The 22,580-nt window shown below is 40.4% G+C and overlaps 1 protein-coding gene across 2 annotated transcripts in view; it reads left to right on the forward strand.

Moving 5' to 3' along the window:
• The window catches only part of RNF217 (ring finger protein 217), a 63,482-nt gene extending 60,164 nt beyond the window's left edge, over window positions 1–3,318 (forward strand). For both annotated transcript variants that reach the window (XM_075145765.1, XM_075145764.1), the window contains exon 6: window positions 355–3,318. Coding sequence is in view for 1 of the 2 variants with exons in the window: in XM_075145764.1 (XP_075001865.1) it covers window positions 355–428 (74 nt within the window). In the remaining variant the exon portion in view is untranslated. The remainder of the gene's footprint in view (window positions 1–354) is intronic.
• Window positions 3,319–22,580: the final 19,262 nt, after the last annotated feature.

Here is a 22,580-nt window from a genome sequence, read left to right on the forward strand (position 1 = left end):
AAAACTAGTATAGTTAAATCAGCCTTGGATTTAGATCTAAGGATTGCCAAAGTGCTTTTAAAAGTTTTAAGTTTGTGTCTTATACAAAACAGCATGGTTCAGGAATTAGTTTGTCAGAGATGGGAGTAGGGTTAGCAGGAATTTGTTGTAAAGTAAACAGACAGTGTAGCTTAACTCGTTACCGAAGAGACTATTGCAGGCTAATATTTTTTTCTGCTTGTCCAAATGCCATGTCTGAATTCTTGAGACGTGGAAAGCTGCATCTGAATACTCTACGTACATTGAAAGAACACGATGCACACACAAAGGATTGCATTTAATTATGGTTTTCTTCTTATTTTCTTCTTTTGGCAGGTTTATTTGTGTTTCCTATCTATTGCCTTTGTAAAAAGCAGAGGAAAAGGTCACGGACAGGTATGCCCTGGTAAGGATGGACCTTACTCACCTGAACTGAGCTGGTCCTGCAAGGACTGTAAGCGCTTTGTGCAACAGAGCAATACAGTGCTGGTAACAGCGTCAAAGCCACCGCCCTGGAAGAAGAATGGGGGGATCTCCTGCCATCTTCCCTCAGCCGAAAACACTACTGCAGACCAGAAAGCCTCTTTGCTCTGGTGCACGCCGAACAAGATGGGCCCCCTGACTGCTGCTTTTTAAATGTTTTGGGATTTGTTGGTTTTTTTTTTAATTATTACTTTGGAGGGTTTTTTGAGTCTAAGTTTCTGAACTAGACAATCAAAGTCTGTATTGTAGCCACAACTCTACTACCGATTTGGCCTGTGAAGAAAGCATTTAACTGCTAACATGTGCTCCGTTTAACTTCAGTGTTGGCCTTTAAGGGGGAAATGCTTAGAAGTGTTTGGACTCTTACTGTATACTGAGCATACTACTTTTGGTATTAAAAACTACTTCTGTAAATAACTTCCATCACACAGCATTCTGTTCAGCATACCGAAACCCCGTCACATGCCAGAGCACGACAGCTGGTTATCTTCTGAGTCCTCCTGCTAGTGGGCAAGAGTGTAGGTTGCCACCGCCAAACTGCAGTGCCTCAGAGGGAAATATCCTTAGTATTGAAGCTCCGTGATACTTACAAATATGGTGATTGGTTTCACTTTAGTATTTAATTTATGACAGTCTATTAATACTGATTGGGGGGGAGGGTGACAGATTTGTTAGAAGAGTACAGCATTTTGTAACTCCCAGTACAGAAAAAAATTGAAGGCTTTAGATAACAAGAAGTATCAGTGGCCTGTTTTGTCCCAAGATATCTCTGAAGTGTGATACAGAATGTACAAGGAAATGTGTGTGCAGGGAAGCTGGAAACCTGCTCTTCTGTTCTGACTTGACATATAATATACATGCTACACACTAGTTGTGTGAAGATTGAGTTGATGAAATTTTATAACTGAATTAGCACGTTTTGTTTGTTCATTTGTTTGTTTTAAGTAAGCTACGTAAATCTTAGAGCATCCACTGATGTCTCATGAGGAAAATCTGTGAATTTTAGGTGAGGTGAGGGGTCATCTATTCTTAGGAGACCATTTCATTCTTATTCTCTGCTTCCAGTGTTTCTCTTCCTGGCACGTTACAGATCTGAAGAGAATAGCTATCCTTGGTCTTTTCTCCTAACTTCAGAGTACCACTGTTTGCTACGAGACCTCTTTCTCAGCGCATCGCCACAAGAGCAATGTAGTTCAGCATTAGGAATCAGCTACTGAGAATTTTTTCACTTTCAGTTATAATCCAAATTTGTTATACAAATAAAAGAAAAAAATAGAATAAAATAAATCTGTGTAAGCGGAACACTGAATAAAGAAAGGAACTAAATAAGAGAAATAATCTACTTTATACTTTAAAAATACAAGCTGATCTTAAAAGCAGATTGGATTTGTACTGTGAAGATACTTTTTTTTTCAGTGTGTGTGTCTGAAGATACATATATATGTGTGTGTGTCTGCGTATATATGGGGAGAGGGGGAAGCAGCGAGATGGGCAATGTCCTAAAGAGTCTACAGACTTCAAAATTTACGCCCGCAAATAGCATATCATTTGAGATATACTTTGCACCGCTTTCTTTGAAAATTGTTATTAAATGTGGATCTAGTTGTAATTTTTAAGTAAATAGTATTCTGCCCACCAACGTAATACTGTTATAAGATACTCAACTTTGACTTCAAAGCCTCGGTGGAAGAAACTGATGAATTTTGTTTACCTGGAAACAGAAATATCAGCTTACCATAGTTGGCTAGTATGCTTGTTTTCTGTCAGCTTCTTGGTTTTTTCCTTGTTGAAACAGTGTGTGCAAGCACACCATAGTAGTCAACGAGTACTTAATATTTCTGTTTGAATTTAAGGGCATGTTGACCCTGTTGTCCTAACAGTAGAAACAGTATCTTTCTAAGATTTGCAAATTAAGCGGGGAATCAATGACATTTAGAAGTAAAGTTTAAAGCATATTGTCAATGCAAATCCACCGTTGATTAGATTTCTTCTTCTGTGACACATCAGTTTTCTATTTGTGTTCTGTCTGAGGTTGGAAGCTGCCTTAAAATCTGCCTTGTTTTTGAGTGTGTTTTCTGAGGCTATACATATCAGTTGTCTTTGGCTTACTCAGGGATTTTTATTCCTTTCTTTAAATGTCAAATAATGAAGATATTTTTGTATTATTTAGAAAAACCTTCAGACCTCAGAGAGTGAGATATATAGATAGATAGATTTGGGTTTGCAATGCAGTCTGTAATATGGTGTCAAACTGTTCCACTTAAGAATATTTTAGTACTTGAGATTATCTGTAATTAACTATACAGTGCATTAATTTCCTTTCTTTTCCTGGTTCTTTATAAATATGTGAGATATTCTTACAGTCTTTGTAGCTGTTTTCACTCTGCCGTGTTTGCCATTTTCAGTTTCTGAGGGGAGTTCATTAAGATCTGAAATTAAGATGCTAGAATAAAGAGCATAAAAGGGAAGATAATAGATCTGCACTTATTTATATTCAGAAAGCATGTCATTGTGGGTGGAGGAAAGGAACACACATTTCAGCTACTACATTATCATTTCATTTAGGCTATTTTGATTTTATCGGAACAGATTAAATCAAAGGGAAATGGTTCTTCATTTTCTACGCATAGCAAAACGAGGCATCTTTGACCTTGTAAAGATGAGAGAGTCTAATCTTGCTTTCTCTGTAGGAAAAAAAATAGGTATGACAATAATATTTGCTTTTGCTTTTCTGTAGAACAGGAAAAAATTTCAAGAGCCAGGCAGAGTAGGAATATGGAAGTTTTTTCCATCAATATAAAAATATTCCTACTTGAATAGTACATAAATACAATTTTTCTTCAATATTATATAACATAACCAACTGAAATGTGAAAAGTAGTTTAGAACAAAGCTTCGTTCAATAAAATGTTAGCTTTTAAACAGCTCTCCTCCTATCATAGTAAATTGACATACATCAAAGTCATGTCATTTTTTTACAAGCATTAATTTATCAGCTTGAAAGAAATGGAATGAACTTTGTAAGGAAATGCAAGGATGTTTTTCTTTCATTATGTAGACGTCTTTTGTTTTTTGTAACTGTACTCTAAAGAAACCATCAGACTGTTCTACTCCATCTTTATTAGCAGAAAACTTCATAAGGCAGCTGAATTAACCTGCTCAGGCAGATTTCATGCTACTGTATGCTGATCATCGGGATTGCTTTCGCCGCATTTAATATTTAAGATTATTTATCCTTGCACGAAGTTCTTGCTCACCGATACCTGTATTCAGACTAGGAAATGCTTAAATCCATTCTACGCTAGCCTTCTATTTCTAGCTTGCCTGGAAATGGATTTGCCCGCACGCTCAGGCCTCCTTGCAGGTGTGCAGTCGGGGCTGGTGCCCTCCCCAGGCGCCGTGCGGTGTCTGCCCAGTCCTGCTCCCGCTGGGGAGGGTGGGCTGGACGCGCCAGTTGGGAGAGGGCTGCTTTCCCTTTCTCCACTAAGAGTAATTAGTTGCATTTCATTAATTGGGTTGAGTTTCAGGGCTGCTCAGCCATGTCAGTGGCAGGACAAGTCTGACTGCTGTGGCCTCTCTGAGCATAATTAGGTATATTTGCAGAACTTACCCAGGAGCTTGCGACTGGAAAATAATTGTGCTTTTTCTTGTGTAAATCTATTAGCCAGTGAGAAGAAGAAACTGAGTAAGAATAGAAGTGAGAGGCAGAAGTGCAGTTCTGAGTAGCCTCATGTTCTAGTTGACCCATCAGGTTTAGTTCCATACAAAAAAGTCTGTTAGTCTCCAGTTCTCGCCCCCTCTGTAATAAACAGCATATTCATATCTTTCAAATGTCATTAAAATACAGTGCACTTTGAGTGATCTATTATCTTCCTTTCGGACAGTGCAAATGTGTACGTAAGGGAGGATTTTGATGTTACTGATGCTGACTTTGTAACTCTTCCTGGTATGTTCGGGTTGTTTTTTTTTTTTTAATTTACATTTATTTATTGGTTCTGAAAGCTTGATCAACATGCAGTTTTACTTTATTAAAAATATTAATTCACAGGGACTATTGCCAATTTGACTAGAAGGCGTTTTGGATCACCATCAGGTATTCTTCTTAGCCAAGGGGCTTCCTGCTCTTCCAAAGACTGCCATAGCTTGTGTGATGTTAAGTGGTGTGTATGTAGGGCAGTGATTCTGTCAGAAGATACAGATTCTCCAGTGATTGAACAGTTTCTCTTGCCAGTTAGATCTGAGAAACTTTCATATTCAATGGCCAAATAGTTTGCCATGCAGACTGAGTTTTTTAAAATTTAGTTGTGGTGGTTTGTTTCTTGAGCAAAGCTTGCATCATTCATAATGCTTTCTGTGATAATTGTGTAGCTCCAAGTTGTGGGTAAGAACCATGGATTACTGTTACTTTTATAATCTACATTAGATCTCTGATTTTGCTGATGAAAAGAATCCTACCTGAGGAAACTATTAGATAATTTCTTAGTTTCTTTAAATTTTGCAGCCTTATAGTTGCAGCGGTCAGCTCCATTCCTGACATTATTCCATAGCTCCATTAAACCAGAGAAGTCATACCCATTTTTATGCCAGCATGGAATTTGGCTCCAAATACTTCCATAAAAATATCTGGAAGCATGTTGATAGCCATTGCACAGCACTTGAAAATCTGGTTCACTTCTTCAGAAGTGCAGTCTACTATGGAGCTGGTCCTCTCACTCGCAGAGTGATACTAGTGCTGTTTTAGTAAGTGCAGGAGAGGGCAGGGAGGAGGGAAGAATTTCCAGATGACATTCTTATTAGAGCAAATTGTCAGGGGAGTGAATACTAACTTTTAATACAGTAGAGACCTTCTTAGTGCTTTGAGTCACCAATAAAGTTAGAAACAACATCCACGGACAGTGTTAAATAACATATCTAACATTCTGCTTTCTTCAGTGTAACGGATACTAGCGCAGTGTAAGAATTGGAATTACAGCTGTTCAGTATTTTTTGGACTTAACACATAAACTTGAAAAAGAGGCACATAACATTTAAGAAGTTATGTTGTTGATACATTTGGTGGCTTGTCTTGCTACTGTTATACGAAAAACCAGCTGAGCCTTGATCCAACTGCAAGACTAGCAGTGTTTTTCACTTAAGTACTGCTCCGGCCATAACACAACACCCCCAAACTTTTTTCTTAATAAAACTAACAAATGCAGCTTGTTGCAGTTACACAGGACTGTAGCTTCCTGGCTGATTCTTCCTTATCATTCTGTGCATAAGGGCTCAGGATCTATACGTTCTCTCTCCAGTAAGGAATGGAGTGCTTATATTAGGCAATTAATCACTGATGCTCCTCTTAGCCTGATGGTGAAATATGATAAGGTAGGGAAATAAAAACTGATCTTAGAGTGCATGCTCTGATTTCAGAGGTAAAAATGTGTAATAAGCTTTAATTACTTACTCCCTAGTAAAAAATAAATACATAAATTTCTAAGCATAAATCCAGCTGTTTATTTCTTATATTTCATATCTGTTAAAAAAAAGTAGTTATAATAGCAATTAGTTTATTAAAAAATACATATTGTGCAAAAGAAAACCTTTTTGGAGCTTATTTGGCTTACCAAAACTTGAAAAATTAATCTGAAGTGTTTTGGATGGATCAAAGTCAGAAGAGGAGAAATTTATTGTGTAAAATATTTTATATTTTTAGCATAAACATGGATTTTGCACATACCTGCTTAAACGCAGCTGCATGCTGACCCCATTCAGTGTTTATCTTGTTGAAAATTTATCAGACTGAAAACAGTAGTGTTGAAATGTTAACCTGCTGTCACTGAGCATGATGTTATGGCAATACAATGCCACATTTACCTCATTTTTAGAAGGAAAATCTACTTACAGACTCCAAACAAGCTGTTCAGATACTTTAAACCTGTCCTGTAGAAGTGCTGATGCAGACAAAAAACATTTTCATGCCTTATGGAAGCTCTGGGTGAGCAGATGGATTCAGTCTTTAGTCATGGACTATATTTTTGCATAAAAAATGCACTCTTAAGAGTTCTTCCTATCAATTTAGGTTCTGCTGCTTCGTGTCCAGAAATTCCAAGGACAGGGGTAGATTTACATTTCACTGTGTTTACCATCTTGTAATAAAATGTTTACCATATTTGCATCTGTTATACATTTTATTTCTCAATGCTCTCCTTTCTCTTCCAAATTTCATAATTTGAAACTGGCTTGTGAAAATGGCTGAAGATGAAATTGGACCTGGAAAATGTGATCTCATAAGAAGTCGTTTCAGTAATGCTTTGCTGAGCTATACCAGCGAAAGATAATTTGTTGTATTTAAATTACGTAAAAGCAAAATGCTGAAATCTGTTTTTCCTCAGGGCTTTTCATTTTGCTTTTTTTAAAATTTAAACACCACAATCTTCTTTGTTACATAACTAACCATCTGAGTCCAAATAACTTTTTAAGGTATTTGTTAATTCTTTTGACTATGATAGAGATGAGAATAATAGGTGCTGAGTAAAAGAAAACATGATCTCTGTTTCTTAGGATGTTGTCCAAGCTGAACTTCTTAATTCCATGACAATTCAATGAGAAATCTTCCCCCATCTCTTTTCTTTTATATATTTTAAGGTGAAAAATTCCCTTTAAAATAGGGTTAATTTGCATGGCGGGAGGTGAGGGTAGTGAGATGGTAGATCACATCCTTTTTAGTGTACAGGCTTCTGGCACAACTAGGGTGCTGCCAGATATATTAAGAAAGCAATTTCTAACTCCACATTTGGGCTATATACAAACTAGATGCATCAGTGATTAGAACTTTCTATAGTATATTTATTTGATGACTAAGAAGTTATAAAAACTGGGAGTAGGCAATACCCATGTAATCAGTGCTTGAGTTCTAGTATTCAGTGTGTTCTGTATAATGAGAAATTTTAAATGTGTAAGTGCCTTACTGCTTGAAACAAATGAAAGGTGTTCCCCTCAATAGAGCAACATGGGAACTTCTGTTACGTGGACTCCTACAGACAGACATGTTAAGCCGAAGTAACCAATACTGGTTTGCTCAGAAAGTTGAAAAACATTATGTTAGTGAAGAAGTTATCTTTTTACAAATTAGAAAAGTAATCTGGCATGCTTATTTTAATTCTGATGATCTTGATCTCATTTCTGAGTTTAACTTGCTGTTCACACCTCCCCCCCCATCTCTCTTCAGGCTTCTGCAGAAATGCATCTTACATGTGTTGTCAGAATGAGTTTGGTCTTCCAGCATAACCAGCTAGTTTTCAACCACTTAAAGACGTACAACTTTTTGGAGAAAAGAATTCAGCTGAAGGTAGGTTAGACCATGACCTGTGGTATGTGTACCTTCAAACTGCAGGGCTCAAACGGGCCCTGTTCGCACTAATTCACGAAGATGGAAGCGCTGAGGAGCATGGCGCACAGAGGTGCGCTTGTAGCTAGGTTGGGACTTGGAGCAGTTTAACAGCATTTCAGTGGTATCCAACTTGAACTAACATACCCTGTTGGTCCAAGTTGGTAATTCCTCTGGGGTGGGTATCTTAATGGACTAAACTATCAAAGAAGCTTGGTGGAGCAGCCCAGCTCTTCCTTGCATGGTGGAAGGTATGATCTGAAGAGATAGTACTCATTTTACCATCTTCAGATAGCTTCAAAAGGGATACTGTAGGGTGTATTTCTTCTTCTGGAATTACTTCCTTTCCCAGAAGACAGTGGAATTTTCCCTTTTGTGATCTAGATTTTCTGAAGGACCACTTTTTTCTTACTTACATGGCTCCCACTTTTGTCCATCTATTGGAAGTTAGGTGCCAAGAATAAGCTACTTTTCTAAAATTATCTTGAATTATATGAACCTCTGGTAGAAATTATCTTTTAAAAAATATTGGAAGTTATAAAAAGGTAATTATCAGAAGAAAATTGGGTTAATAATGAGGGGGTAAGAAGAAAAATGATGCTTAGAAGGTCTATTTATTGTAGATTCACGATCATAAAATGTGGTTTTACTATGTTCAATTTCCTGCACTAAGAATTTGTGAAGGAAGGAGGGAAAAGAGGGAGAAATGAAGATGAGAGTATCTCTTGGAACCTTTTAATCTCCTGAAATTCTTGAGTTTCTCAGAACTGTAGGAGAGGCGCTTTTTTTCCCTCTGGAGTTCTTAATTGGTAATATAGCTGTCACTTGCAGTGTTATTTCTTCATGAAGCATCACACATGAGTGTTTAATCAGGATTCAGCTTGCATATCTGAAGGTTTTGGTGATAGGGAATTTGATTTAGAGCCATACTGCAATAAAATTATAAGTGAATTATCACTCTTGCAGATATCTTAATATTTCAGTATTATCTCCAATTTTTAGGCATTAACTAAGTCATTCTATAACCCATTGAATAGGAGGCACCATGTATCAAAATACTTCTTCAGTTTTATGAGTTACTGTTTATTTTAAAAGGTTATAACCTTAAATGAAATTCTTCTCTCTTACAACCAGCAGGCACACAACCAAAATGCTGATAAGGTTTTTCCATTATCTTTCTCTTGCATTTAGCTGATAACTGTATTTTTTGTTGCATAATATTGCAACAATGGTCTTCATGCTGTAATAACTTGACGAAAATGTTCGGTAGTCTTGGGCAATATTTTACAAATAATCCATCTTCAAGTTGATATTTTAAATGTATACCAGTAATCACTGTTGAGTGTGCTACCTTTGTGGCTGCTTTAGTTCATGTCAATGTTTTGTAAGGATTATTTCCTGCTACCCTCTTCAGAGTGCCTTTTAATTTGGGAGGTCTAGAGACGGTTCACTGAAGTCTTCTGTTGAATCTACCATAGTAATGTCTGATTTTTAAACTTGTCCTGATGAATGTATAACTAAAATCCTGTTCTTTAAAAAGCTATAGTAGACACAGGTTGTATATGCACATGTACATGCATGGATACAAGGGAAGGTGTTCTGCCAATGTTTGTCCTGCTGGACAGGACCTTTTGAAAGTAAGTGAATTTTTTAACAGTTTTATTTTCAAAATGTTACCTCACTAGTATTCAGTAGTAGGTATGTCTCTGTACTGCTTCACTTTGCTAATTACAATCATGATCATGGTAGGCAGTTTAATTTAAAAGACTCTGCGATGAATCCGGTGTCCGTATTGAGTCTGAAGTTCGTAAGTCAAAACTTACGGTACTTTGTTTCCTTTAAAGGCATTCCTTTCACTTACACTGATATCCCAAGCCCCTGTTACCAACAAACTGAAAAAGTGCTTCCCCATGATGAAATGGAAGAATATAAAGTAGCATTTGAATGCACTCCACCTGTCTTAGAATCAATATTCAGAAATGGGGGGGGGGGGCGGGTGGATTTAATGAATTGTGGGAAGACCTATATTGTAGAGTTCGTTCACTTGCACACAAGGGGTTTTACAATGTCATCTAGTAAAGTCTACCTAATAAAGTTTTGAAAAAGAAAAGTAAAACTTGTCTGAACGTTTAACTTTTTTTCTTTAAACAACTGTATGCATGAATGATAGTGGACCAGCTCCAAGGAGTCTTGCTTAAATCTATAATCTTTTTTTATTCTTATCCTAAAAAAATCCCACCGAATGATTTAAACTTCAGAATCTTCGTGTTCACAAACACTGTACTACAGTCACTTCAGTCTTTAACTGCTTTAACACTGAAAATGAAACCAGAGGTAAAAAGCCAGTTTACTATGATGAATATTTTTATGTGAAATACTCCCTGCCACGTGGTGTCATCTCCGGGCTACTGCTTTCATTTTTTAAAGCATCTTAATATGCAACACAAAATTTTACCTTCTCATGAAATGTTAAAATGTTAGCTTAAAATAACCCAATACAAAATGAGGAGAAAATGTGCTGGAATGCAATTTTCCCATTCCCTTGTAGGACTACTTCCTAAAACTCCATCTCTTTCAAAGAAAGACAGTTTTTAGAGAAAGCAGTCTGTAACTGTAAACTTGAGATATGTAATCCATTAATTGAACCTGGTGCCTCTTTCTCTGGAAAGGAACTGTTTTCAGTTTCCACACTTCGTGAACTGATAATATTGATGGAATGTTTTGTCTGATGTCTTGGGGATTTTTAAACACTATGCCTAATTATGAAATTGCATTTGCATGTTCATGCACAAGCAGACAAGGTGGCAGACAAGGTAGCACACTGGCCTACAGTTTGTTTCTTAGGAAATAAAGCTGAAAAACAATTCACTGCAGTGAAATATGCAGCAAAAATTTTGAGGCCTGTGCTAGGTGCGTTTGGCCAAGGACAAGCCTTTCAGCTCTCTCCGCAGCCCCCTCCAAAACAGTTAAGATTTGCAACCAAATGTCAAGGGCATCATACCAGAGGTTCCTTACCTGCAGGAATTCTAGCATGCAGTCTGCAACAATGAAAGGATGGTCAGGAGGCTAAAGAAATCGATATCCCTAGAGCTGAAACTGAAGTTAAAGGCTAACTTCTCATTTGCAATCTCAAACTGTTTGACAAAAGACAGAAAAGCAGACTTTAATTATAAACATGGTATCTCTCTAGGTAAATAGGACTAATGTGACCACAGACATTACAGATGCACAACTGTAATTCTTAGACACTTTCATTTAGATCGTTGATGTGCTTTTGCAGGTGCTTGAAATAGTGATTATAGGAAATAAAGATACATGTTTTCCCTAAATCACTAATGCATTTATGTCTGCTTGTAAGAAACTACACCTAACCATTAATAACTAAAACTAATTAACATTCCAAAAATTTTGAGGGCATGTTTGAATTTCTCATGTGCTTGCTTAGTAGTTTGGCTTCAGCAGCAAAAAGAGGCACTGGTGTGTTGGAATGTGCGATATGTGAAATACCGGCTAATGAGAATAGAATTAGAACGAGCAGCCGCGTGGGTAAAGATGTCATGCTTTGGAAAAGTTCAGCATGGCTTTTATGAAGGAATCTTGCCTTACCGACCACAAAGTTTGTCAGGTCAGCAAGTCATCTTGTTTATATAGTCTATTTGAATTTCTAGAAATCTTTGTTGGAACTCCTTACTAATAGCCTCAAATGAAACCAAGTAGACATGGGCTAAGAAAGAGGATCTCACACGGACAATGTGGACATTGTATGGTCAGAAGATACAAAACAATTGGAGTAAACAGCTTTTGCGGTGAAGGGAGGATGCCAGTTGAACTCTGCAGAGATCTGCGCTGGGTCTTCGCTCTTGAAAGTATTTGCAAATGACGTGAAGAAAAAGGTAAGCGATGGGGTGACAAATGATGCCAATAATGGAGAGTTACTCAGGACAGTAAAGCTGAGAGCTAGTAATGATTAAATGAATGTTTTTTGGACAATAACAAAATAGAGTAAGGCTCTTCAGCATGGGAATGTTGCAACAGATACATAATGGTTAGCATGATTCTAACAAAGGTCTCTATATTTGAGTGACGCAGAAGAGACAAAATAGTGACTGAATATTCCTTTATCTGAAGAGATGATGAACTAGGAAGTGTCAAATGAGGCTAGCAGGAGCTGTAACAAAAAGAGGGGAATCTTTATGCAAACAGTGGAAGACTCTTGGAAACTCCTGCTGAAGCATATTGTAGATGCTGAGGGCTGAACTGGAAACTAGAGCAGTTTATAGGAGAGAAATTTGTGTCAAGTCACTAAATGTACAGATACTCTGTCTGTATGTTTGGAGGCCTGGACAGGAGTAGATGGTAGTATTTGCTTGCCCTGTTTTGCATCCTTCCCCAGACACCTGATTCTGCTGTCTGTCAGAGATAAGATACTGGGCTCCCTGAAGCGTCATTCTGACCCATTATTTCTAGGACATGCTCTTTTTATATTGAAAGTCACTATGTAGGGAGAACATCAAAGGAGATTTCAGCAGTGATCCATTGAGGATGGTGGGGAGATGGCCTCTCCCATCCTACTTGGCTGTGGGAAACACTACCCCACTTCTCCTCAGGTAGAGATGCTGATTGGTAAGATACAGATTTGCAAAGTTGAGAAGTGGTGAAAACCTGTCCACTTTGTAGTGCGCTGTTCTCACTATCACCTAAATTTGTTCCACCTGATCGGAGCAATGTTCTTGCCTTAATCTAATTTCCACCTAGCTTGTCCACTTACCCTCTTCTGGATGTGCTCACAGTCACCTCAGCCTTTCCCAGGCTGTTTTTTTCATCTTCCTTAACACTTCCCCTGTTGGAATCCTGTAAGAGTGATGGACACATCCACGTCCACTGTTCCATGCTGGCCCAGACTTTACCTCCTTGACCAACTTGGAAATAAATAAATAATATTGGTCCTTTCTAGAAACCTTTTATTTCTTAATGAGACAGCTGCAATTCCAGGAGCCCATTGCCCATTTTTGTCTGTGTTCTGTCTAATCAATCCCATTTTATTTTTTAAATGATTGTTTCTATTTTGTTCTCTTTCATGCTAGAAAATACTGGACGGTCTCCCAAATCTCCTAGCAGATAGGAGGAAAAGTGCAGTAAATCAAAATAAAATTATAAAGCCAGTTAAGCCTGAAAAGCAGCATTGTGTGATTAAATAGGACTCTGCTAGATTCCCCTCTGATAACTGCACACTTGTACACTCCTCATTTTGTTATTTTTTAGCATGTGTATGATGCATCTAAAGAGTTACCTGCATGCTTGTTTTGAGTGGGATTTTTTGCTTTGGGTTTGGTTTGGGGGGCGGGGGATTGGTTTTGTTTGTTTGGGGTTTTTTTTAGGTTAGTGAGGGGTAGCATTGCGTCTGAAGCCTTGCTGCGGTGGCTGTTGGCGACGATACCTGTGATGCGCTGCTTCCCCAGGCACGGTCCCAAGGGCACCCTGCGCTCTCATGAATAAAGAATCACGCCAGCATCCACGCGTGGCACCGCGGCCTTCACCCGCTGCGGCGGGAACGCGGCCGGTTCTGGCGGTGGCTGTAGAGGACCGGCTGGAGCCAGTGGCTGCCAGCGGAGACCGCCGCCGGGGCCGGCCGGTCGCACAGCCCGGCTCCGTAATTCCCGGCCCGCCTGGCTCCCAGTGAGAGGGGGGAAGCCTTCCCGGGGCAGGGGCGGGCTGGGCCCGCATGGGGAGGCGCTGCCGCCTCGACCCCCGCCGCGGGACGAGAGACCCCCGTCGGGGCAGGGACGGCAGGGGCCCGCTGCCGCCTGGCTGCCGCGTACGGCACCGCTGCGGGAGCGGGGTTGAGGGAGGTGAGGCGGGCGGGGCGGGGCGGGGCGGGCCGTTAGGCGGTTCCTCAGCGGGTCGGGGCCGCGCGGCCGCCTCAGGTGTTCCCGCGCCTGAGGGGAGCTCGGTCCGTGGCGAAGCTGAGCAACCCCGCGCCGTCCCGGGCCGAGGCTCACCCTCAGCGGCGGCCCGCGTCGCACGGTGGCCTTGGCGCGCAGGGGAGCCGAGCGGCATAATGGCTTCTCTCCTGGGGCCCGCGCATGATCGCGGTGATTGTCCCCGGCCATCCAGTGCGTGCCCCTTCCTGCCTGAAAACCGCGGTGCAGAGTCTTGTCTTTTTAACTCCTGTCTTGTCAAATAACAGTAAGGGCAGGCTCACGCCAAAACGGCGTTGCGGAGCAGAAATGTTGGGCTGGGCGGGGGAAGTGCGGGCAGGGCGGCGTGGCAGCAGCCGCCCCCCCCGGCCCCTCTGCCGGCAGGCGCCTGGCTTCTCACAGCTCTCCACGAGCCCTCTTGATTTTAACTTTTTTATTTTCAAACAATGTCTATTTTAACCGTTAGTTTGACCATGTGTTTATTATTTATGAAAATACTTTCATAAACGTGGCTTCGTCTTAATTTCATCTGACTTTTATGAGGTGGTGGACGAGTCAAAGCTAATAATAAACGGGTAGTGGCAAACCTTTGCCAAATCAAACAAACATTAATTCAGCAGAGCTTTCCAATAACGCCTTCAATGTTTCGGGCCTTCAGCGTTTGCTGTTGCCTTTTTCTCAAATTCCTTTACAACAAGTACTCTATGTCACCGCTCCCCTTATGATGTTATTTTTAAACAAAAAGGTTACTTAGATTACAGGCAACGTATAGCCTCCATTTAACTATCACCTATTTACTCATTGTAATCTTGAATTAGCTATTTTGCGGCTTTGGACCTGAGAAACAAGCGTAGTGATGTTATCTTCCCGGTAGCAGAAAAAGGAGACAAGCTAGAGAAAGGCTGACTCCTCCTCTCTCAGAAATGAGCATTCAAGGACTAAAGATGATTGTCAGTATTGTGCTTCATAAAAACCAACCTTCGTGGGGACCCCTTGTCAGCCCGATCGGGGATAAACGGAGCAGCTGTCTCTGCCAAAGCTATTCATTCAGCTGACAGCCTGGCAGATGAGGAGTGCTCCAAAAAAGGGGGCTGAACGTGAGCTGCAGTGATTGCTTTGGTTGCAGCAACCTGTCCGGAGCTGCCATTTTCCCCAGCTACTTGAGGGGTAAGTGTGGGCACGGGAACTCAGCAGGGCCCGCAGCCCTGGTCTCGGTGGGCATGCGTAGGGGGCCTGCTCCCCCTGAGCGGGACCAGCCAAACAATTGCTGGAGAAGGATATCAAAGAAAAACTGCTAATAAAAATAAATTATATTGCTTTCCATTTTTTATTAAATAAAAATAGATTTTCTTTAGTTTTAAATTTTAAAAAATGTGGCATTTATATAACAAATGAGAAATTACTTAACAAACTTAACTTTCAATCATCACAGACTAAAAAAGCAATGGATCTTCAGCCGTGGCTTATTTCTGAAACTACACAAACGTTTCAAAGTCTCCAGATAACTTTTTCTCAGTCATTTGAATTTATTCACTGTAAATAACTCCATTGATTAGGTTTATTCTGTAAATGCTCTAGCCTTAAACATTTCAGAGTTGTGTTATTTTTTGGGTTTTTTTTAATAGAAAGAAGCTGTTTTAATAGGATGCTGCCAAATTCTAAGAACCTGTTAAAATAGTTTCAAGTTACTGCTTTTCCACTAAGTTTAACTGGGTGGTTTTATCATTCAGTTTATCCTTTTATTTAGGTCAGAAGCAGGGACTTTCTGGATGAATAAGGCTTTGATCTGCAAAGATACCTGAGCAGTTGGCCTACCTGTGATGTTGTGCTGTGTATCTGTGTACAGGTGAACATCTGTGTACAGCTATTGAGTACCTGTAATAATTAAATATGCACATAAAGACTCTACAAAAAGTGATGTCAAATGCATTAAGGGGCCTTGCCTTCACCATTTTTTTCCCCTGGAGTATTTCTGTTGTCGTAAACTTAAACGCTACAAATAATCTTAGCAATATGTATTTTTCAATGTTCTTAAAATTATTTTTCTACCACCATAACAGTTTCCCCTCTGAGATTTTCTGGGAAAGAGACAGTTTTCAGCTATCTCACCTGACCATGTTCAGTTAAGGCATTGCTCTAATTAAAAGAACCAGCTGGAGATAGTAACTAGGGACTTAAGAAACTCAGGACAAAGCAATAGACCAGCATAGCTAAAACAGAGCAGTTACGCTGTGATAGCTATGCTGGTGCAAGTGCTTCTTAACGGCCGTTCTGTTCTGGAGTAAAGTTACTTTATCTTGGAAAAACCCCTGTATTTGCTTTTTTGGAACACCAGTCTAGAAGCAAGTGCTCACCCATGTGATCCTTTCTGGCCTGGTAATAGTGGAATTACTAGTTGATTATAACTTCGCCTGTCGTTTTGGCCTAGCAGACGAGTATCCACAAAATTTTGGTTCAGCAGGAGCCATGCAGTCCACCAAAGTCTGTATCCTTACCTAGATGGAGGCTAAAATCAGTAAGGTAAAGAGTTCACTTTCAGAAGCCCCAATATAGTTCAATATAACTATAAATGGAAAAAGCTTTCTTATTCAGTCTAGTTATGTTGGCAAAGATGTGAAGCCTTGGGAGACAAAGCACTTCATTTTGCTAAATCTCTCGTGTTCGTGCCCGCTTATTTTATTGACAGCCCACCGTGCCAGAAAAAGGAAATGATCAAGTGAGTTAAGAGACGTGACATTAGATTTATTGTGTGTTAGTGGTTTACATCATGTTTAAGTAATATTGTATGACACGCTGTTCTGTAACCAGGCACTTAATGAATTTGTGCAGGAGTTAACGAAAGTTAAAAATGACCCAGTAGAAGAACAGCACGTCAAGCGTATTCGTTATTGTAAATCAAATTAAGGCATTTTTATGAGACATTTTGCATGTAATGAAAAGGAAAAAATGCAGCCATTTCACTGAATAAGAATATTGTGCTCTTTGCTCATGAACAGAAAACTAAATTGGAGTAGACATAATCACTGGAGTACTGTTCAGAAATGCATTCAAATGGGATAGGGTCACTATATGACCGACCTCAGTGGGTTTGATGGATGTGAGGTATTTTTGCAGAGGTGCTGTGTACTTGGGAGCCTAGCGTTGGCCTTATCTGTTTGAAGAATGCTGCCCGAACTCATAGTTTAAAGGGGAAGGAACTGCTTGAAAAATGGGTGGTAAAAGCATACATCTTTGAAAGATTTTTGCAAAATAATGGACTATAATTATGTTTTCAAAATAGATTTTAGCCAGATGCATACTCTGCATTTTATCGTGCATGAGTTCAAAGGTAGTTGAAGTTAGAACTACCTCCCTTTTTTGTGTGTAACTGCACAAGAAAGAGGTATTCACCCACCACATGGTTCTGCTCACCCTGCAGAGACTTTTATCAGAGGCGGCATACCGTGTCTCGCACGGTCCTCAATATGTCATTGCCTCAGGACAGAGGCTCTGGCTTGCTGCAGGCTTGACCTGGTCCATCACAAACAGAAATTTTTGCCTGCTTCACTTCTGGCCTCTGAACATGTTTCTGAGCCAGAGAGCCACAGCATAAATACTGCATCTTGAGAAGCCTCGGGTGTCCATTGACGTAGTCTGATACAGTGCGTACGAACAAAAGCTGCTCCACGTGTAAGTCGTGATGAGCCACAACCAGATGTGATCGAGTGGTTTGAAATCTAAACAAGTCCCATTCGTACTCACCCTGAAGAATCGGGGTCTTTCCAGAGCAACTTGTAGGAGCCAGGAAGGGCTCTTAGCTGGGAGCTGTGTAGCACCAGCTGGGAATGAACAAGCATAAGAGTCAAGGCCAGCTGAAAATGGCTCAGCATTCTTAAAACGTGAGGAAGAACATTACGTATCACTCCATTATTTATTTTAGAAATTGCCTTGGTAGCCAGTATTTTTTAGACTGATGTGTTCAGATGTTTTGTCTAAAATTACATTTTTAGATAACTGATACAACTCACAAATAGCAATCTTTGTGTGTCACGTTTTATCAGTCTAACTAGTTAAAACTACTGTAGTTGAAACATTACTGCAGGTAGTACAGAGGCTGCGACCAATGTTATATACTCGTTATTCAAAGTTTTAGCATGTCTGAACATACTGCTTTTAGCAAGAGGGTGACAGCAGTTTGATGTTGACTCTGTGGAATGCTATCAGGCACTAAGCACGCAAATTTCTGTATGAAAGCATTTTTTTAAATATGGATTTTTATTTTATTTTTTAAGATTTGTTAGTTCGACCTGAGAGAAAATAAGGCAGATGTCTGACTGCTTGCATGGAAACATTCAGTTAAAGAGATGGATGAAACTTTCACCATAAAACACGCTAAATATTTTCTTCTGGGCATTACGATCTCAAGCTCATGGCTTCCATTTGGCACTAAAGCAAAAGGAAAGTGGTTTAAATATTCTGCAGAAAGAAAGAGGATGTGTTAATGACCAGATTGAGATTGTAGATGATAATTATTTTTTTCAATCTCAACAAATGCATTTTTTCATGACCTCTCTCCTCGCCCCCGCCATTTGACAGACCACTTAGATTTTTGTAAACTGATTTCTCCACTGGTCATAAATATCCTCTTCTTTGCTACCAGAGGGCAACATATTTGCTTCTAATCAGCAGGGCGTTGCAGTAGACATTACTTGAACCAGTATTTCCTCATGATTTTTTGGAAATTGTGACCTCCTACTAACACTGGAGGCTGATACGTGTGGCATGGGAAGACGCAATGAACTATCAGCCCCTGTTCACTGTGTCCATGTCACTCATGAGACTTCTGTGTCCCTGCTGTATATATTCTGTAAAATTCTCAGCGTTCTCCCTCGCCCAATGTGTCTTTTCCAAGCTGAGGAGCCCTAGCCTGCGAGGTGCTCACACAGCAGAAATTCTTTCAATACTTTGACTGTCCTTATTGCTGGTCTCGGTTCCTTTTCCAATTCTGTCAGGTCTTTTTTGAGATGGGTAGTATACTACAGAAGGTAGATGAGACAGGCACATGGTCCTGAATATGTGGGAAAATACGGAATTGTATAATGGCTTAATCATTCTTCATGTATGGTTGGCTTTTTTGACTGCTAGTGAGTAAGGAACTGAAAATTCTTTGAAAATATCTGCTGTAATACCAAGGTCTCATTCCTGAATCCTAGTTAGTGTGTACTAGATTGAGATCTGGGCAGATTGCTTGACACAGTGAAGAGACACTAGAGGTAAGAGGTTGTTTCAATTTCCTTCTTGATTAGCTTTTCTTTTCCTTGCAGAAAAAGAAGAAAATTAGTTCTGACCCCAGTGTTTTTAGATTAAAAGTTATTTGTTACTCCATGTTTCCTCAAATGTAGAATTTTATATATATATATGTCTATAAATATATGTCCTATATATATGTCTTGTCTCTTCAATATCGTGATCAGAAGAATAGCTCTAGTAGATTAAAGCAATTATTCTTTCTATTTTAGAATCCCGTCTCCAGCAGTGAAGAGCCCTCTTGATTATTGCTTCCAAAAGAGCTGCAAGAAACTATGTAGTGGGCAGATGCTAAATAATCTGGCAAGAATAAAAGTCTTCCTTCTAAATACCAATAACTGAAATACTGATCTATGCCCAGATGGGAAAGGGCTTGGGTCCTTCCCAGTCCTTTCTCACAGTTCTGGTATTCTTGTATATTCAACCAGTTTTCAAACCCCACTTGTCTCTTACCTATGGGGATAACCGATGTTTTGTTAAATGATTCAAAATGTTCCCCTTTCACCTATCCACTGGCTTCTTATGCAGCCTGAGAACTAAAGGGCAGATTTTTTTCCAGAAGGAAAATTCCCTGCTTGTCGTTTTCTCCACCCACAGTAGGAAGTTAACTCATCGGAAAAACTTTCAGCCTGCTTATTGACATTGTGGACATATATGTATAGCCAAACTCTTAGACCGAGTGATTTGTTTTGCTTTGATGGTTATGTAAAATAGTAAAATAATGAAATAGTCTATTTCTTATATGCAGATTATTTTTCCCTCTAGCTTGTATATATGCATTATTACATGTTGCAGTATTCATTATTATATTAAAGTATATGTTACTATGTACATATTATGTATGGATGTATATAATTTGAATCCTGATAAGTATTGAAGTTTTTTTTTTTTAGTCCTATTCATCTGATTGCACTAGGTTCATACAGAGTTACGTTAATTCTCACACACACGTTTAAGCAGCAGCACTGACAACAATGCTGTATTGAACTGTACGTGCAACGATGATGCGGCATGTATGCTAACAAATCCTTCCCACCGTAGGTGACCAAAGATTAGGACTGCTCTATTTATTATCTGAGAATGGAAGTTTACGTGCCAGAGCCCACTGGAAGTGCTAGCCTGAATCAAGGATCCCATCCCAGCTAAGCAGGGTGGGTGCTAAAAGGGAGAATTGGGTAGGAAAGCAGGTTGGCTTCCACAGAACAGAAAGCAACGTTCTTTCAAACAGAAGGCAGAGTAGCAAAGCCTCAGAAATAGAGGTTTTCATTACTACGTGCTGCTTTCAGCACAGCAGATGAAAAACTGGAGCTAACTGAGCAGTTGGAAGCAAGAACTGTTTTCCAGGAAAAACCTGCCTTGAAAAGTGCTTTGTGAGCACATTGGAGTTGGGGAGGCAGCCGTGTGATTTTGCAGTTTGATTCTAATTGTGCTCCGACAGGCTTGTATCTTCAAGCTCTTGGGTTGGGGCAGTGGCTGAGAACAGGCACTGTTTAGTACGATTTGATTAGACTTTTGTGAAGCAGTTTAAAAATACAAAAATAGCAGATAGACGCTGTGCATAATAGTAGTGAGATTATTGTGCCAATGTATGTTTTGCAAATACTCCAAAAGTTGTGTTAGTTATTGGCATTTTTGAACGTGGTTTCTGATACCAACATCCCCCCCGATCAGAAGTTATTCAGGAGTAAATATGATTGCAGACACATGGCTGAGACACTTCTACCATAGCAGAGACACTTCTACCATAGCTCAGATGTCAGAAATCGTAGTTACATCCCATTCCCAAATTGTAGTAAGTCACAAGACGTCTTTCACAGACTGGCAGATAATTTCCCATGTGCGCAGAATGGTGCACACTCAACAGCTAGGCCTGCACCTTGGTGTAACTCTCTTGCAGCTAGACAGCATCCTAACATCTTCAAGGTGTCCTCAAGACAGGTGCCTTCTGCACTTTCCCTCCTTACATTGTTTTCCTTCTGCACTCACGCTCAGCATAACTTTCACAGTTTCCCTTTACAAATCTACCTTGATGCCCATTTTTTTCCCTGCCTCTGAAGACAAAGTGCAGCCGACAAAGGCACATGTGCTGGTGAGCAAAGGGAGGAGATGGTTCTCCATTGGGTTGGTCCCTTGGTGCTGTGGCAGAAGGGTGATGATGTGGCCTGAGCTGAGAAGGCATCAGGCTGCAATCTCTTTTGCTTCTCCAGCTCTGGAGTTCCCCTGCATCCTGGATGTCATCCTGCCTGACTCCCTGTTGAAGGCTGACAAAATGTTCATTCTGTACATGCGGTTGCTCAACATCTTTTGTAAGAGTCAGGAGTGTGCGGTCTCCTCCCTTGGCTGGAAGCACCAAGTACCAGTGTTGCCTCGGGAGCACAGTGCAGGCTGGACATACATTCCAGGGAGCAGGAATGGATTCCACTGGCAGGGTACGGACCCAGTGGTGTTTCTGAGGCACAAGAGCCCCATGCATGCTGGGACAAAGAGATGAATGATAAAAGTTCATGCAGTTAGATTCACCAGGTCTGTGGGGAATTATTCCATACTCTCAGAAGGTATCTACAGACTTTGTTAAGTATATAGCCTACAAACTCTCTGTGGGCTGAAAAGAGGACCTGCACAGGATACTTACTGCAACTCTCATATCAGCCCTTAGGGAGGTCATGGTGAGTATTGCAGTGAGTTTGTAAAGGCACAGCATGTTGTTCATGTCCTTCCTGAAGCAGGATGAGCCAGTGGAGACCTTTTCTTTGAGGCCTAAAAAGTGCTGCGTGCAAAAGGTTAGAAGTAGCAGCAGCTGGGCGGTCTCCTTCCTGTCACTTCTCCAAAGAGCAATCACACTATAGCGAAATGCCAGCTTGCCTGTAAATTCTGCCTCCAGCCTCCTTAACACAAATACATACAAGCTCCTTCTCTCACCCCATCCTTGCTGTCTTTCACCACACCCAAGTCCTAAGGACCAAGCATGGATCCCCACCCACATCCTTTCTACCTACCAAGGCTGTTCCTCTTCTAGTGCTGAATTGCCCCTAAGCCCTAGTATTGCTCTCTGTCTGTATCAAATCAACCCTACCGATTGCCCCGTGCTAGCCTAAGCTAAGAGCCCCCTGAAAAATCTTGTGCTTGTTCTCGCCTACTTCTGCTCATGGTGATGCTAAGCCACGGGCTAAGAGTCGGCCTCATTCCGCTGCTGAGTAAACCTGCTCAGATAAGCTAATTTTATCCTAGACTCAGATATAAATGAGAGTCTTGCAAATGGTGAGGACATGATGCTGATTTTGGAAAGGAGATGACTGTGGGGTAGACACTCACCCTGACAGGGATGTGTCTGTGCAAAAGGAGCACACTGGAGACACGTAGGTGCCTCGGTGTCCTTACCTACTGGGTGTGAACACCAAGTGGGTGGGCATCTGAGCGGGGGAGGCCTGATGAATCCCTGGCAGATATACACGTTTAAAACAGTTTTCAGTGGTGAAGTTAGAGCAGGCGAACGGTAATGCCTAATGTTC

Source organism: Calonectris borealis, chromosome 3 (genome assembly GCF_964195595.1).
Source record: "Calonectris borealis chromosome 3, bCalBor7.hap1.2, whole genome shotgun sequence".
Taxonomy (NCBI): Eukaryota; Metazoa; Chordata; class Aves; order Procellariiformes; family Procellariidae; genus Calonectris; species Calonectris borealis.